The following is a 17,081-nucleotide window of genomic DNA, read 5'->3' on the forward strand; positions in this document are numbered from 1 at the left end:
TGGGTTCAGGGAATCCTCCCACCTCACCTTCCGAGTACTTGAGGCTATATGTGGTTGCTACCATGTCCCCAGGCTGGTCTCAAACTCCTGGCCCCAAGGGATCCTCCCTCCTCAGCCTCCCAAAATGCTGGAATGACAGGCATAAGCCACACTTCACTCAGCCCTTGAAGGAGAGGAGAGGATTTTTAAAGGGCGGATAGGGGAACACCAGGCAGAGAGGAGGGCGTGGCTGAAATGTAAGATGGTGTGTGTACAGGGTTTTGCATGCCTGATGGAAGGGCTGAGCAGGTTTTACTTGGGGAAATGGAGAGCCAAGGATAGTGTGTGAGTAGGGGAGGGGTTCAGATCTGAGTATCAGAAAATTTTTCTTCCTTTTTTCTTTTTCTTTTTTTGGTTCTAACAACAGAGGAAAATTCTTTTTTTTTTTTTTTTTTTTTTTTTTTTTTTTGAGACGGAGTCTTGCTCCGTCACCCAGGCTGGAGTGCAGTGGCCGGATCTCAGCTCACTGCAAGCTCCGCCTCCCGGGTTTACGCCATTCTCCTGCCTCAGCCTCCCGAGTAGCTGGGACTACAGGCGCCCGCCACCTTGCCCGGCTAGTTTTTTGTATTTTTTAGTAGAGACGGGGTTTCACCGTGTTAACCAGGATGGTCTTGATCTCCCGACCTCGTGATCCGCCCGTCTCGGCCTCCCAAAGTGCTGGGATTACAGGCTTGAGCCACCGCGCCCGGCCAGGAAAATTCTTCTAGGGTCCTAAATGGAGGCAAGATTGTCAAAGACAAGCTTGCAATCCATGAGTTTTACAGATCGAGAAAGCCCAGAGAGGCGCAGGGACCATCCCAAGGACACTCAGCGAGCTTGAACTCAGGCCTCCTCGGCTTCCTGCCAAGAGGCGGAGATCTGGCTGCAGCCAGGACAAGCTGGCAGCCAGCTGTGTGCCATCTGCCCAGCTGGAGGTGGTTAAGACCAACCAGCCGCTTCTTGCGGCTGCCACCAGCTGCGCCCGGCCACCGCGGGGCACCCTCTGCCGGTCAACAGGAGAGACAACTGCAGCACAGCTCCCAGCTGACCGCGGGAGATAATGCCTTGTGCGCATGCGCGTGCTGAAAAGGCGCCGTTCGCCGGCTACCTTTTGGTTTGTACGAAGAACCCTGCCCCGCGGACAGACTGGCGCGCCTCTGTTGCGCAGGCGCAGAACTACAACTTCGGGGTTTTCCCCAACGGCCTGTTTTTGCACGTTAGGAGAAACTACACTTCCCATAATCCTTTGTTCCAGGGTTGGGCGCTTCTGGGCTCCGGAATCGCCGGCGGCCGGGCCTGGCGGACCCACTGAGGATATGGCTCTCTTGGCTGGATCCCTGTTGGGCCCCACGAGTAGGTCGGCAGCGCTGCTGGGTGGCAGGTAAGTCTTCAAAGGGGAACCCTTCCCCAAATCTGGGAATAAGGGCATCGGAGGCTGGCGCTACTGTTCACTGCCCGCCTGACTTGCCAGTGACTTGCGCATTTATGGAGCGCATTTTGCAGCCAGGCTCTGTCCCCGGGAGCAGAGGCTTAGAGAGGTTGAGCGCCGAGGTCACCCAGCACCCCGTCTGACCTTTCTCGCCGTCCCTCTACCCACGCAGGTGGCTCCAGCCCCGGGCCTGGCTGGGGTTCCCGGACGCCTGGGGCCTCCCCACCCCACAGCAGGCCCGGGGCAAGACTCGCGGAAACGAGTATCAGCCGAGCAACATCAAACGGAAGAACAAGCACGGCTGGGTCCGGCGCCTGAGCACGCCGGCCGGCGTCCAGGTCATCCTTCGCCGAATGCTCAAGGGCCGCAAGTCGCTGAGCCATTGAGGATCGCGATGCTGTCGGCGGGACCCCCATAGAAGCATCGCCCTCACCTCGCGACCTTGCCTGGCGCTGTTTTTGCAGGGAGCTGGGGAGCAGGAACGCCTCGGACTTGAGTGCTCTCCGTATTGTGGGGTTGAAGGCTGCATGGGAGCTTGCCAAGTCCCTTTTTAGGCTTTTTAGGAAGCCTAAATTAGGAAGCATTTCGAACCTGCGCAACAGACCGAAGAACAGTACAACGAACCTCCTTGTACCCAGTACATAGCCCTGACTACCGACCACCTACAACCCGTCCCTGCCCCATCCTTGGTTCTTTTGAAGCTGATCTCAGGCATCGGATGATTTCTTCTATAAATATTTCTTGTATCTCGGAAAGAATGTATCTCTCCAAGATGAGAGCTCATTAAAATATAATTACAAAGCGTATCACATCCAAAGGAATTATCAATAATTTTGAAATATTGTTAAACGTGTAATAAATGTTCAAAGTTCCAGTTGCCTTACATGTCATAACTTTTTTTTTTTTTTTTGAGACAGAATTTCCCTCTTGTTGCCTAGGCTAGAGTGCAATGGGGCGATCTTGTCTCACCGAAACCTCTGCCTTCCGGGTTCAAGCAATTCTCCTGCCTCAGCCTCCCAAGTAGCTGGGATTACAGGCATGTGACACCACACCCGGCAAATTTTGTATTTTTAGTAGAGAGGGGTTTCTCCATGTTGGTCAGGCTGGTCTGGAACTCCCGACCTCAGGTGATCCGCCTGCCTCGGCCTCTTAAAAAGTGCTGGGATTACAGGCGTGAGCCACTATGCCCGGCCTAACTTTTGTGTTTTTAGTAGAGACGGGGTTTCAGCGTGTGGACCAGGCTGGTCTCAAACTCCTGACCTCAGGTGATCCACCCGCCTCAGCCTCCCAAAGTGCTGGGATTACAGGTGTGAGCCACCGCGTCTGCTTTTTTTTCTTTTTTTTGATACAGAGTCTCGCTCTGTCCCCCAGGCTGGAGTGCAGTGGCACGATCTTGGCTCACTGCAAACTCTGTCTCCCGGGTTCAAGCAATTCTCCTGCCTCAGCCTCCTGAGTAGCTGGGATTATAGGCGCCCACCACCACACCCGGCTAATTTTTGTATTTTTAGTAGAGACGGGGTTTCAACCATGTTGGCCAGGCTGGTCTCGAACTCCTGACCTCAGGTGATCTGCCTGCCTTGGCCTCCCAAAGTGCTGGGATTACAGGTGTGAGCCATCATGCCCAGCCTGTGTCATAAATTTTATAGGTCTAGGAAGGCTGGTGGAAAACTGTGTGTGTGTGGCGGGGGGGTGTTTGTTTTTGAAACAGGGTCTCACTCTGTCGCCCAGGCTGGCGTGGCTGGAGTGCAGTTGTCGGATCCCTGCTCACTGCAACCTCTGCCTTCGGGTTGAAGCAGTTCTGGTGCCTCAGCCTCCCCAGTAGCTGGGATTACAGGCGCTACTAATCCATACCCAGCTAACTTATGTATTTTTAGTAGAGGGGGGTTTCACCATGTTGGCCAGGCTGATCTCGAACTCCAGCCCGTAAGGAGTTTGAATCTTCTGCCTGTCCCTTGGGGATGTTTGATTTTGAGCAAGGACTTAGCTCTGTGGGGTGCGTTTGTCGCCTATAAAATGCAGTGCTGGTTTCTCCTCTGCTCTGTTGCTATTGGAGTAATAATACTTAGTAGCTTCCACTTAGCAACTTCACTGTGCAATTGCTGTGTGCTGGGTGCCCAGTCTTTGCCCTGGAAGTCAGGAAGACAGTTTGGACACAGCAGTGTCGGGGCTGGGAGGGGGATTGTGAGGGCTGTAGGACCTCAGTGAAGATATCTGACTTGCCTTTTTGAAGAATGCAGTCTTGGAGGAAATGGCAAGGTCTGGGAGAGCCCCGATGTAGGAGGAATTGGTTAGAGGTGAGGACACAGGTGGGCAATGAAGGCTGCAGGTACCCATAAATGGGGTCAAGGAGGTGGGATTGAATACTAGGGAGTTATGGGAGGTGTTTGAGCAAGATGGTCTTGAGGAGGGGATAGGGAGTGTTATGGTTTTCCTCTTCTAGGGCTGCTTTAAAAATGTGATAAACACAAGAAGATGCTGGCACGATGGCTCCCAGAACTTTGGGAAGTCAAGTCTGGAGGATTGCTTTAGGCCAGAAGTTTGAGACCAGCTTGGGAAACATAGTGGGACCCCCCTATCTTTTTTTTTTTTGGAGAGGGAATTTCGCTCTTGTTGCCCGGGCGGGTCTTGAACTCCTGCCCTCATGATCCGCCAAAGTGCTGGGATTATAGGTGTAAGCCACCGTGCCCGGAATTTTTTTTTTTTTTTTTTTTTTTTTTTTTTTTTTTTTTAGACAGTCTCGTTCTGTTGCCCAGGCTGGAGTGCAGTGGCGTGATCTCGGCTCACTACAAGCTCTGCCTCCCGGGTTCACCCTATTCTCCTGCCTCAGCCTCCCGAGTAGCTGGGACTACAGGCGCCCGCCACCTCGCTCGGCTAATTTTTTGTATTTTTAGTAAAGACGGGGTTTCACCGTGTTAGCCAGGACGGTCTCGATCTCCTGACCTCGTGATCCGCCCGCCTCGGCCTCCCAAAGTGCTGGGATTACAGGCGTGAGCCACTGCGCCCAGCCGACCTTTCATTTTTTTTTTTCTTTTTCTTTTTTTTGAGACTGATTTTCACTTTTGTTGCCCAGGCTGGAGTGCAATGGCGCGATCTCGGCTCACTGCAACCTCCGCCTACCGGGTTCAAGTGATTCTCCTGCCTCAGCCTCCCGAGTAGCTGGGATTACAGGCGCAGAGATGGGGGTTTCACCATGTTAGCCAGGCTGGTCTCGAACTCCTGACCTCAGGCGATCCACCCGCCTCGACCTCCCAAAGTGCTAGGATTATAGGCGTGAGCCACCGCACCCGGCCGACCCCCTCATCTTAAAAACAGATACGCAAAAGCTCTAGAGAGGCTCGGGGAGTTGTAAACTACAACTCCCAAGAGACTTCAGGGCCGAGGCCTCCACCCACTTCCGGATCTCACTTTCCATTGCTTCCAAGTACCGGGCGGGGCTTTGCTTCTTCAACCGAACTTAACCACAATGGGAGGAGGCGTGGCAACCAATGGGCGCATGAGTTAGCTGGATGAGGCCAATGGGAGAGTGCAAAGCGCTCATATGTGGGGGCGGGGCTAGAGTGCGCACCAATGACGGGGGGGTGGTGGCGCCATCAGTGTGGGCTGTGCCGTGGCTGGAAGTTACTGTGAGGCGGCGGCTTAGAAGGCGGCTGTGGTGGCGGCGGTGGAGGCTGAGGCGGCGGCCGAGGCGGCGACGGAGGAAACAGAAGATGGTGAGTATGGCCTCCAGGCCTCTACTCCCCCTCCGCTCGACAAAATGGCGCCGTGGTCCCACCCATCTCTAGTATCCCCCTAGGCCCCTCTCCGCCCTGCCCGGCCCCCTCAGGCTTGGCCCGCCCCTCCCACTTACCTGTGACCTTCGACCCCCGGACCCTACCGAGAGCTTCCTGATGATCCCACTGCCACTCCTTCTCCGACCCCTGACCCCATCCAGGATGCCAGGCCCTGACAACTCATTCATTTCCGGGTTGCGGCTCCCCCCGGAAACCGTCTGGGGTGGGGATAGGGTCCCGTAAGACCCCCTGGTCTGGCCTCGTCCTCAGCGCGCTGGTCCTGGATCTCTTCAGTTCAGGAGAATTTGGGAGGCCGGCCTGGGTCCCGGGGAGGGGGAGGGGGCTTGGCACCGTGATATGCAGGGCTTTGTCGCCAAAGGAAGTGCGACATCGCCGACTGTCCCGGTCCCCCTGGGCCCTGACCCCACCTCCGCCATTCTGGGCCCTTATCCGCCCCTAAGAATGAGCAACTTTTATCTCCGATCCACATGGGTTGTCCCTGTCAAATGAGGGTAGCAGTAGTCTGAACCTCTTAGGGTGGTGACAATTTAGGTAACTGACGTCGTAAAAGACTTAGGATAGTGAATGCTGAACAGATGAGCTGGGTGACTCGAGGCCAGTGACGTTCATGAAGTGTGGATCGTCCCCACCTGGCTGTTGGAACATTGAAATTCCTTCCGGGTTTCTCAGTCATCCTGGAATTTGGGTCTGGTGGTTCTTCGGGGTTCAGTCTCCCCACCTGAAAAGTGGGATGGTGACCCACCCTCAGAGTAGAGCTAAAGCCTCTCCCCAACCCCCACTAGTTGGCATCCTCAGGGCTGGGAAGAGTGATGAGAAGCTTGGTCAAGATACGTCGAGGCTACTTTGTCCCCTGACCCAGACTCCCAGCCCACAATCCATAGTCCTTGGGATGTGGTGGGGATGAAAGGAAGACTCCTTTTCAGGAAGGAAATGGGAAGGTGGGTTCCTAGTGTGGGGGTCCCCAAGCCTGGGTGTTGTCCTTGACACCTTGGTACAGTCTCATCCAATCATGAGTGGATTAGATTGGCTCTACCTTCAGAAAACACCTGAATTCATCCATGGCTTCACACCCTGTTGCAGGTACTGCCACCTCCCACCTGTGTACCTGTCCCAGCTTCTTCCCTGGTCTCCTAGCCTTGCTCTCACCCCTTTGGCAGTTCATAATTCACCTGAACCAGAAGGAGCTTTTTTTTTAATTGGAGGCAGGGTCTCATTCTGGCGCCCAGGCTGGAGTGCAGTGTGTGATCGCAGCCTATTGCAGTCTCCACTTCTCAGGCTCAAGAGATCCTCCCACCTAGCTCATTTTTGTACTTTTTGGAGAGATGGGGACTCCCTGTGTTGCCCAGGCTGGTCTTGAACTCTTGGGCTCAAGTGATCCTGCCTCAGCCTCCCAAAGTACTGGCATTACAGGCGTGAGGCACTGCATGGGGACTGAGAAGGAGCTTTTTTTTTTTTTTTTTTTTTTTTGGGGATTGAGATGGAGTCTCGCTCTGTTGCCCATCCTGGAGTGCAGTGGCATAATCTCGGCTCACTGCAACCTCCGCCTCCCGTGTTCAAGCCATTCTCCTGCCTCAGCCTCCTTAGTAGCTGAGACTATAGGCACCCACCACCATGCCCGTCTAATTTTTGTATTTTTAGTAGAGACAGGGTTTCACCGTATTGGCCAGGCTGGTCTTGAACTCCTGATCTTGTGATCCACCCGCTTCGGCCTCCCAAAGTGCTGGGATTACAGGTGTGAGCCGCTGTGCCTGGCCAGAAGGAGCGTCTAAAGATGTGCATCAAATGATACCACTTTCTAGCCGATAAAATGCTCCAGGAACCCTGGCGGCTCCCCTCCTCACCCTGAGGCCCCTGGCCACCTCTATGACCTTATCTCCAGTCTCTTCTCCACTCTGAGCTTCAGCCATCCTGGCCTTGTTTTCACTTCCTCACACTCCAGGTTCCTGCCACTTCAGGGCCTTTACACCTGCTGCTCTTTCTGCTCAGAACACTCTTCCTCCTGTGATGGAGGCCCTTCCTGACTTTGGGGGTTCCCCAATTCTTTGCTGTCAGCACACTGCTTCTCTTCCTCATCTCTTTGTTGGGTCTCTGGCAGGCTACCTGCAGTGGGATGGGCACACAGGTGTCCAGTGCGTGTCTGCTGAGGTAATGGATGGCTCCAGGGCCCAGCCGTGGCTGGCATTTGTCTGGCTGAGATGAGGTTTCCCCCACCCCCTGCCCGCCATGTCTCGAGGTCTTCTTTTCCAGCTTAGCATGACAGGAAGGCCGCACATACCCTGCCTTCATTCATTTGTCCAATGCAGACATGTTGATCGTAAAGGCTGCCCCCAAGGGAGCTCTGTGCAAAGCATTCCCCTTGTTGTCTTATGACTCGGAGTAACCCTGGGAGGTGGCCCTGTTGGAATGCCTCTCTTCACAGGGAGGCCCAGAGGCTGGGAGGTCCCTCGTCCTAGGTCACACAACCAGGGATGGGCTGAGCCAGGATTGAGAGCAAAAAACCCGGGGTACCTGCAGCTCTCGCCACTCAGCCACCGGGCCCCATGCGAGCCTGGCTAGGGTTGAGTCAGCCCTGTCCTGTCCTCTGCCCTCGGGACAGTACCTCGGAGGTACCAGTCCAGCCAGGGAGGTGGATGTGTAAACAGATGACCTCGCTGGGGTGTGAGGGAGGCTCTGGGAGAGGCTCCCAAAGTGTTGGGGGAGCAAAGGGGCCAGGGAGGGGGTTGGAGCTGGTGGGGAGGTTAGCAGGTATTTGCTACATGGAGGCATGAGGGGCATTCCTAGAGGGTGTGTGTGGCAGAGGGTGTGTGTGATGGGAGTCCAGCAGAGGCAAGCTAGGCCAGGGCTTCGAAGGTGGACAGGGACCCCTCCTCACCCTTCAGGTCTTAGTGCCTCTATCCCTGCGTCTGGGCAGCCCTCCCTTATCCCCCAAATGGGCCAGAGCTCTGCCTTGCACCTCACACTGTGCCCTCGAGGCACCCTTTCCTGCAGCCACTTCCCGTCCACTGTGCAGCTCTTTGCCCCACACCATCCCAAGGCCAGGTGCACGTCCATGGTGGCTCAGTCCAGTGCCCTGGTGCCTGCTGGGGCCCCAGAACTTGCTGAATGAATAAAGCTGGCCCCGCAGCCAGGGGCTGAGCTGAGGCTGGCATCCTAGGGTGGAGGGGAGGCAGGTTTGAGGGACTTTGAACTAGTCCTGGGGCAGTAGGTCATCCAGATGTGACGGCTGCGTCCCAGGTGGGAGGGGGAGGCCCACCCAGCCACATTCCGGCTTCCCGAGAGGGACCAGCAGACGAGGGGCCAGATGTCATAGAATTGGGGACACTGCTGCTCCTGCCTGTCCCAGAGAATGGTGGGAAATTGAACAGCAGCTTCTCCCAGGGCAGCTCTCTTGGGCCTCAGGAATCAGGGGATGGCCCTCCCTCCCAGCTCTGTAGCCTGCCGGGGCTCCAGCCCTTGCTTTTCAGGTGTATGATGAAGAGAAGGAGCTTGGAATCCGAGGTGGGGTACATGTGGGTTCAAATCAGCCCCTGGTTTTCTGACTGAGACTGGGTGACCTCTCTGCCTCCGTGTCCTTGCCTTTGATAGGGAGACACTACCTCCTGCCTCGTTGGGTCAGGAGATCATACATAATGAGCTCAGGAGAGCCCTGTTTAGGGCAAGCCTTGTGGGGAGACTCGCAGCAGACAGTCCCGCCACTGGCCCACTCCAGACGTCACTCACAGCGTTGGATTGAAAATGACTTTTTTGACCGGGCGCGGTGGCTCAAGCCTGTAATCCCAGCACTTTGGGAGGCCAAGACGGGCAGATCACGAGGTCAGGATATCAAGACCATCCTGGCTAACACGGTGAAAACCCCGTCTCTACTAAAAATACAAAAAGGCCGGGCGCGGTGGCTCACGCCTGTAATCCCAGCACTTTGGGAGGCCGAGGCGGGCGGATCACAAGGTCAGGAGATCGAGACCACGGTGAAACCCCGTCTCTACTAAAAATACAAAAAATTAGCCGGGCGCGGTTGTGGGCGCCTGTAGTCCCAGCTACTCGGGAGGCTGAGGCAGGAGAATGGCGTGAACCCGGGAGGCGGAGCTTGCAGTGAGCCAAGATCGCGCCACTGCACTCCAGCCTGGGCGACAGAGCGAGACTCCGTCTCAAAAAAAAAAAAAAATAAAATAAATAAATAAATAAATAAAAATACAAAAAAAAATTGGCCGGGCGCGGTGGCAGGCACCTGTAGTCCCAGCTACACGGGAGGCTGAGGCAGGAGAATGGCGTGAACCCAGGAAGCGGAGCTTGCAGTGAGTGGAGATCGCGCCACTGCACTCCAGCCTGGGCGACAGAGCAAGACTCCGTCTCAAAAAAAAAAAAAAAAAAGAAAATGACTTCTTTTTTTTTTTTTTTTTGAGACAGTCTGGTTCTGTCCCCCATATTGGAGTGCAGTGGCATGATCTCGGCTCACTGCAACCTCTACCTCCCGAGTTCAAGTGATTCCCCAGCGTCAGCCTCCCGACTAGCTGGGATCATAGGCGAGCACCACCATGCCCGGCTAATTTTTATATTTTTAGTAGAGATGAGGTTTCGCCATGTTGGCCAGGCTAGTCTCAAACTCCTGGCTGCAGATGATCTGCCCGTCTCGGCCTCCCAAAGTGCTGGGATTACAGATGTGAGCCTGCTGCGGTATGACTTTTAACCAGTGGCCTGTTCTCTTGCAGCCTCAATTTCCCCACCTCTTACCTAGTTAGGGGCTGTCATGAGGACCCCCCGGAGGATGTGCACATAGCCTGGCTTGGTTACTTTTCTCTGGGCCCGGCAGTGTATCCAGCAGCCAGCTCAAGAGTGTGTTCTGGAAAACTTGAACTATAAAGAACAGCGGGGAAGAAGGGATGCACCGTGCAGGTGCTTCAGGGATGAGCCGGCCCGTTGCCTATTTTCTCATGTACCATCTTCCATGTCTTTTAGGCAGATTTTTTGAAAGGACTGCCTGTCTACAACAAAAGCAATTTTAGTCGATTTCACGCGGACTCCGTGTGCAAAGCCTCGGTGAGTGCGTGTTCCTGGGGCTGGGAGGGACTTGGCACTTCCAGGGGGCCTGGGGGTAGCTTGTGTCCCCCGATTGGGGTCTTGGCTGGAACAGAGGCTGATCTTCAAGCCCAGCCCCATCCACATTCTTGAGTGTCTTCCAATCTGCACTGAAGGGTGGGTGCCGCGTGGAGGGATGAGGAGACCCCAGGCCCTTGCACTCTCCTAACCTACCCCTTCCCAACCCTCCTGCAGAACCGACGGCCCTCAGTCTACCTGCCCACCCGAGAGTACCCATCTGAACAGAGTAAGTGGCCGCTGTCAGTCTGTCCCATTCTGGCTGCTGAGGGGTGGGGTTTGGTGACCGCAGCGTGGCACGAGGAGGTTATCTTCAACCCTGGCCCAGGCCATAGACTTGGCTGGGGTTCACATGCTGGCTACTGAATCCAGTTAGGTCAGGGAGGGCCTCCAGGGAGGTGCAGGAGGGGGACTGGGGGGGCTTCAGCCTGGGGATGCACACGTGGATGCCTGTCCACTCCTAGCACCTGGGGACAGCCAGAAACCTGGCTTTCCCCAGACGTCTCCTGATTGGGACACACTGGGATCCACAGCCAGCCCAAAGGGGCCCCCAAGTTGTCCCTCATCTGCCACTCACTGGCCCCTTCCCCTCCTTGTCAGATGAGGGCAGGCGAGGACTCTGGTTCTAAGACAAGTTCTATTGGACAGGGAGGCAGCAGAGGGCTACAGGAGCCTGGGCTGGGGATCCAGCCAGGCCTGGGTGAAAGTGACAGGAAGGGGGGTCCAGCTGGAGGGACCCACAGCACAGGAGGACTTGGTCCTGCTGTCTTAGTTTAACTGTTCAAAAAGACTCCACACTGGGTAGGGTGGCTCCCGCCTGTAATCCCAGCACTTTGAGAGGCCGAGGCTGGAGGATTGCTTGAGGCCTGGAGTTCGAGACCAGCCTGAGCAACATAGTGAGACCCTGTTTCACCAAAAACCATATATATATTAGCCAGGCGTTGTGGCGTGTGTCTATAGTCCCAGGTGGGAAAATCATTTGAGCCCAGAAGCTCCAGGCTGCAGTGAGCTATGATTATTCCAGCCTGGGTGACAGAGTGAGACCCTGCTCTTAAAGCATTTATCCATCTGGAGCCTGTGGGGTGGGGCTGTGTGCTCACTGGGCACAGATATGCGGTGTGTGCTCCTAGTCAGCCCGGGAGAAACAGGCATGAGAGTCTCAGTGGCTGGGCTTAGTTCCCCATCCAAGGATGGAATCCCTTGCAGGGAGCAGGGACCCTGAAAGCAGCTGACTCAGGCCGCTGGGAGTGGCTGCGTGTGTGCTCAGAAGCAAAAACACGGGACTTTTGGAGATCTCCGGAGTTTGGGATACTGAGTTCAAGCCCCAAAAAGACCTCCCAGGGCAGTGTCAGGGGAGGAGCCCAGGGAGGGGACGCGTCTGCGACTTTCTCTGTCTTTCCTCCTTAGTCATCGTGACAGAAAAGACAAACATCCTTCTGCGCTACCTGCATCAGCAATGGGACAAAAAGGTGAGGCCCGCAGGGCTCCCGTGCGGGGATTGTGGGTGTACAGAGATGGGATGCCTGGCAGGGGCTTCTGAGCACAGGAAGGACTCTAGTGACTGGAGTAGGGTCTTGAGGGCTGGGTAGGAGTGCCCTGGGCGATCCAGGAGTGGGAAGAGCGTCGTTCCAATGGAGGGAACCGCTGTGCAGAGGCCGCAGGACACTAGTGCTCAGGAGGCTGGAGGCCAGGCCCAAGCTTTCCATGGCCCTGGCATTAGGTAGACTGTACTGGTATGAACTAGATAGAATCTTTTCTGAGGCTGGGCATGGTGAATCACACCTGTAATCCCAGCACTTTGAAAGGCTGAGGCGGGTGGAACACGAGATCAGGAGATCAAGACCATCCTGGCTAACATGGGGAAATCCGTCTCTACCAAAAATACAAAAATTAGCTGGGCGTGGTGGCGCATGACTGTAATCCCAGCTACTCGGGAGGCTGAGGCAGGAGAATCGCTTGAACCAGGGAGGCAGAGGTTGCAGTGAGCTGAGATCACGCCACTGCACTCCAGCCTGGTGACAGAGCAAGACTGTCTCAAAAAAAAAAAAGCCTGGGCGCAGTGGCTCACGCCTGTAATCCCAGCACTTTGGGAGGCCGAAGTGGGCAGATCACGAGGTCAGGAGATCGAGACCATCCTGGCTAACACGGTGAAACCCTGTCTCTACTAAAAAATACAGAAAAAGATTAGCCGGGCGTGGTGGTGGGCGCCTGTAGTTCCAGCTACTCGGGAAGCTGAGGCAGGAGAATGGCTTGCGCCTGGGAGGCGGAGCTTGCAGTGAGCCGAGATTGGACCCCTGCATTCCAGCGTGGGTGACAGAACCAGACTCCATCTCAAAAAAAAAAAAAAAAAGAATCTTTTCTGAATGGTGAAGTGTGTACATATGATTAAAAATCTAGACCGGGCGTGGTGGCTCATGCCTGTAATTCCAGCGCTTTGGGAGGCCGAGGCAGGTGGATCATGAAGTCAGAAGTTCGAGACCAGCCTGGCCAACATGGTGAAACCCAGTCTCAAACCCCGTCTCTACTAATAATACAAAAATTAGCCAGGCATGGTGGCGCGTGCCTGTAATCCCAGCTACTCTGGAGGCCGAGGCAGAAGAATCGCTTGAACCTGGGAGGCAGAGATTGCAGTGAGCCGAGATCATGCCACTGCACTGCAGCCTGGGCGGTCTCAAAAAAAAAAAAAAAAAAAAAAAATCTAGGCAACATGAGAGGGTGTGGCTGGGTGTGGTGATTCACACCCCGAACTGCTTGAGAGGCTGAGGCGAGCAGATGGCTTGAGGCCAGGAGTTTGAGACCAGCCTAGGCAACATAGCAAAACCCCGTCACTAAAAAAAAAAAAAATATTAGCTGGCTGTGGCATGTTCCTGTTATCCCAGCTATTCAGGAGGCTGAGGTGGGAGGATCGCTTGAGCCCAGGAGGTTGAGACTGCAGTGAGCCATGATTGTGTCTTTGCACTCCAGCCTGGGCAACAAAGCCAGACCCCGTCTCTAAAAAGTGAAAATGAGAGGGTGTAGTTGCAGTGAAGAGTCATCTCCCCGCAGCTTCTGGTGCCCCAGCTCCCTTCCCAGTGGCTGCCTCTGCACATGGGACATTTTTTCTTCTTTTTCTTTTGTTTTTGTTTTTGTTTGTTTTTAAGATGAGGTCTTGCTCTGTCGCCCAGGCTGGAGTACAGTGGCATGTTCTCGGCTCAGTGCAAACTTCTCCTCCCAGGCTCCACCTCCTGGGTTCAAGCAATTCTCCTGCCTCAGACTCCCGAGTAGCTGGGATTACAGGCATACACCACCATGCCCGGCTAATTAATTTTATCATTATTTTTTTTTTGAGATGGAGTTTTGCTCTTGTTGCCCAGGCTGGTGTGCAATGGTGTGATCTTGGTTCACTGTAATCTCCACCTCCTGGGTTCAAGCGATTCTGCCTCAGCCTCCCGAGTAGCTGGGGTTACAAGCATGCACCACCATGCCTGACTAATTTTGTATTTTTAATAGAGACAAGGTTTCTCCATGTTGGTCAGGCTGGTCTTGAACTCCTGACTTCAGGTGATCCGCCCGCCTTGGCTTCCCAAAGTAGGCTGGGATTACAGGCGTGAGCCACCATGCCTGGCCTAATTTTTGTATTTTTAGTAGATTTAGTGGATTTTGTATTTTCAGTCTTGAACTCCTGACGTCAAGTGATCTACCTGCCTCAGCCTCCCAAAGTGCTGGGATTACAGGTGTGAGCCACTGCACCCGGCCCTCTTATTTTTTCTTTTTTTTTTTCTTTTTGGAGACGGAGTCTCTGTGTTTTCCAGGCTGGAGTGCAGTGCTGCAATCTCAGCTCACTGCAACCTCCGCCTCCCAGGTTCAAGCAGTTCTCCTGCCTCAGCCTCCAGAGTAGCTGGGATTACAGGCCTGAGCTACCGCGCCCGGCAAGTTTGCTTTTTTTTTTTTTTTTTTTTTTTTTGAGACAGAGTTTTGCTCTTGTTGCCCAGGCTGGAGTGCAATGGCGCCATCTCGACTCACCGCAACCTCCACCTCCCGGGTTCAAGCGATTCTCCTGCCTCAGCCTCCCAAGTAGCTGGGATTACAGGCATGCACCACCATGCCTGGCTTATTTTGTATTTTTAGTAGAGACAGGGTTTCTCCATGTGGGTCAGGCTGGTGTCGAACTCCTGACCTCAGGTGATCCGCCTGCCTTAACCTCCCAAAGTGCTGAGATTACAGGCGTGAGCCACCGCGCCCGGCCAAGTTTGCTTTTTTTACTTAACATTGAACAGTGGGTGGCTACCTACCCTGGGCAAAGTTGGAAGGTGGGGGGACTCTATGGCAAAGTGACTGTTGCCGAAAATCCAAGCTGCTGGGCCCACCCCACCCCTTCTCCTGCTTCCAGGCCTTGGTTTCCACAGTGGGGAAGGAGACATGTGCTTCTCTCTTGCGTTGATGTGCAGCATCCCCAGTGGCTTCCAAAGGCCTTTATTCCCAGGCTGGGTGGATCGCTCCTCTGAGTGCTTGAGAAACCAGCCCTGTGTGTCATTGCACGTGCTGGGGGTGACTCCTCCAGGTGCCCAGGAAACACCTGTCTATCACCGGCCGTAGGTCCAGGAAGTGCTCTGGGCAGGGCTTAGCTGGGCAGGTCCTGGTGGTAGGAGGGACTGCCCAGCCAGGGACCCCAAGACCCCCCACCGTACTCCAGGCTTACCTCTGTGATGCTGTTGCAGGGGCCTGGGCTGGCATTAGGACTCTGGGAGCTTCACCCATGTGAAGACTCACAGTCTCCGGCTGGGCAACATAGTGAGACCCCCATGTCTACCAAAAGTAAAAATATTAAGCGTGGTGCTGCGTGCCTGTAGTCCTAGCTACTCCCAGAGGCTGAGCTGGGAGGATTGCTTGAGCCCAGAAGGTTGAGGCTACAGTGAGCAATGATCATACCACTGCACTCCAGCGAGAGCCTGTCCGAAAAAAATGACTCACAGCCCCTCTCTTTCCCCTGTCCCCCAGAACGCTGCCAAGAAGAGAGACCAGGAGCAAGTGGAGCTGGAAGGCGAGAGCTCCGCACCTCCCCGCAAGGTGGCGCGAACCGACAGCCCAGACATGCACGAGGACACTTAAGACTCTCAACCCCACAGGCGCCTCCTGCCAGGTCTGCTCCTCGGTCGCCCACCCGCCTGCCCGCCATGTGTAAGCACCCCGCCCGCCCGCTTCCCTGCCGGCCCATCCACACCCTGCGTCCACACCACTTCCAACCTCATAGGAGCCGATGTATTTATTTTCCTTGAGTTTTTATTTATGCTGTAACCTGTATCAAGCGTTGGTTAAAGGGGACGTCAGACCCAGTAGTGTGATGTTGGTAGATGCTTTTTAAAAAAACACAACATTGTCCCCCGACCCCCGCCTTCCACCGGGCCAGTTCCCCGACTCCTGCCCCCAGTTCTCCAGAGAACCAGAGCGTGTCTGTGAGGGTCTCTAGTGGGGGCTTCACTGTGGCTGGGCAACAAGGGCGGGCCTGGGGCAGCCCACCCACCAGGACAGCCGAGTGGCCTTCTCCCCCCGACACCGGTCCAGGCCCTTGAGACTCGGTCTTGTCCCACGCTCTGCCTGGAACTCTCCCATGCCCAGACCTCACTCAGCGTGTGCGCACGTCGGGGAGAAGTCGGCCCTTGGGATCTTTCTCTTGAGTCATTTTATTTTTATCATGGACTAGTGCGCGCTCCGTGTCCACCCCAATAAAAGGGTCTTTCCTACTCGACCTCGCGTCTTTGCTCCACACACCTTGGCTGCAGAGGACGGAACCCCTGGGAGTCATCCCTGTTGTCACCAAGAGGAGTGAGAAGGGCCCCCCACGCCGGGGGCTCCGGGACCGGCTGGATTCTCTCGTGGGCTTGCTGAGGCCACCATGTTCAAGGCCAAGACCTGCCTGGACCATCCCCTCTGCCTCTCCTGTCAAGGTGACCCCAAGGACAGGTCATTCCTGAGAGACGGTCCATGGTGCCAAGGATGGAGCAGGGTCAGCCCCCTGCCTGGGATACCGCCGAGCAGGGCAGTGCACCTGTCAGCCACCGCAGAGACGGCCAGCCTCACCTGGGGGCCTGGGGTCTCTGGCCTCTGCCACTCCCGTGAGGCATGGTGACAGCACAGATGGCATCTGGCCGGTCTTGCTGTCCCAGGTAGTGGCCTCACCCTTGCTGGGTCATAGAGGAGCTGTGCAGAAAGTCGGCACCTGGCAATTGGCATGTGCCATGGCCGCTCATGGGGACCCCTCCTCTGCCAGCTGGGCTGGGTTTGGGGCTGAACTTGGGTATGTAGGGGGTGTTCAGGCTCTTGGCAGAAGGTTTGTGACCCTGACCATTAAGCCTGGGGCTGGGGGAACACCGCTTCTTCCCTTATCACCCCCACTGGCGGTGGTGGGGGTGTCTTAGTTTTCTTTTGTTTTGTTTGTTTTTTTGAGTTGGGGTCTCGCACTGTTGCCCAGGCTGGAGTGCAGTGGTGTAATCACAGCTCACTGCATCCTCAACCTCAAGCATTCCTCCCACCTCAGCCTTCCAAGTAGCTGGGACCACAGGCACACACCACCATGCCTGGCTAATTTTTTTTTTTTTTTAAGGTGGAGTCTCGCTGTGTCTCCCAGGCTAGAGTGCAGTGGCGAGATCTCAGCTCACTACAACCTCCGCCTCCCAGGTTCAAGCGATTCTCCTACCTCAGCCTCCTGAGTAGCTGGGATTACACACGTGCACCACTACACCCAGCTAAATTTTCTGTTTTTAGTAGAGATGGCG

The 17,081-nt window shown here is 55.2% G+C and overlaps 2 protein-coding genes across 2 annotated transcripts; both read left to right on the top strand.

Moving 5' to 3' along the window:
• Nucleotides 1-1,272: 1,272 nt before the first annotated feature.
• Nucleotides 1,273-2,321, top strand: MRPL34 (mitochondrial ribosomal protein L34). Its single transcript, XM_005588374.5, has 2 exons — nt 1,273-1,399; nt 1,620-2,321. The coding sequence occupies exons 1-2, from the start codon at nt 1,335-1,337 to the stop codon at nt 1,831-1,833; spliced, it is 279 nt and encodes a 92-aa protein (XP_005588431.2). The 5' UTR covers nt 1,273-1,334; the 3' UTR covers nt 1,834-2,321.
• Nucleotides 2,322-4,942: 2,621 nt separating this feature from the next.
• DDA1 (DET1 and DDB1 associated 1) lies at nt 4,943-16,052 on the top strand. The gene is made up of 5 exons (XM_005588375.5): nt 4,943-5,157; nt 10,192-10,272; nt 10,507-10,558; nt 11,737-11,798; nt 15,307-16,052. Exons 1-5 carry the CDS (start codon nt 4,954-4,956, stop codon nt 15,415-15,417), a joined length of 510 nt encoding a protein of 169 aa, XP_005588432.3. The 5' UTR covers nt 4,943-4,953; the 3' UTR covers nt 15,418-16,052.
• The last annotated feature ends 1,029 nt before the right edge of the window (nt 16,053-17,081 follow it).

This window comes from Macaca fascicularis, chromosome 19 (assembly GCF_037993035.2).
Source record: "Macaca fascicularis isolate 582-1 chromosome 19, T2T-MFA8v1.1".
In the NCBI taxonomy this organism is placed as follows: domain Eukaryota; kingdom Metazoa; phylum Chordata; class Mammalia; order Primates; family Cercopithecidae; genus Macaca; species Macaca fascicularis.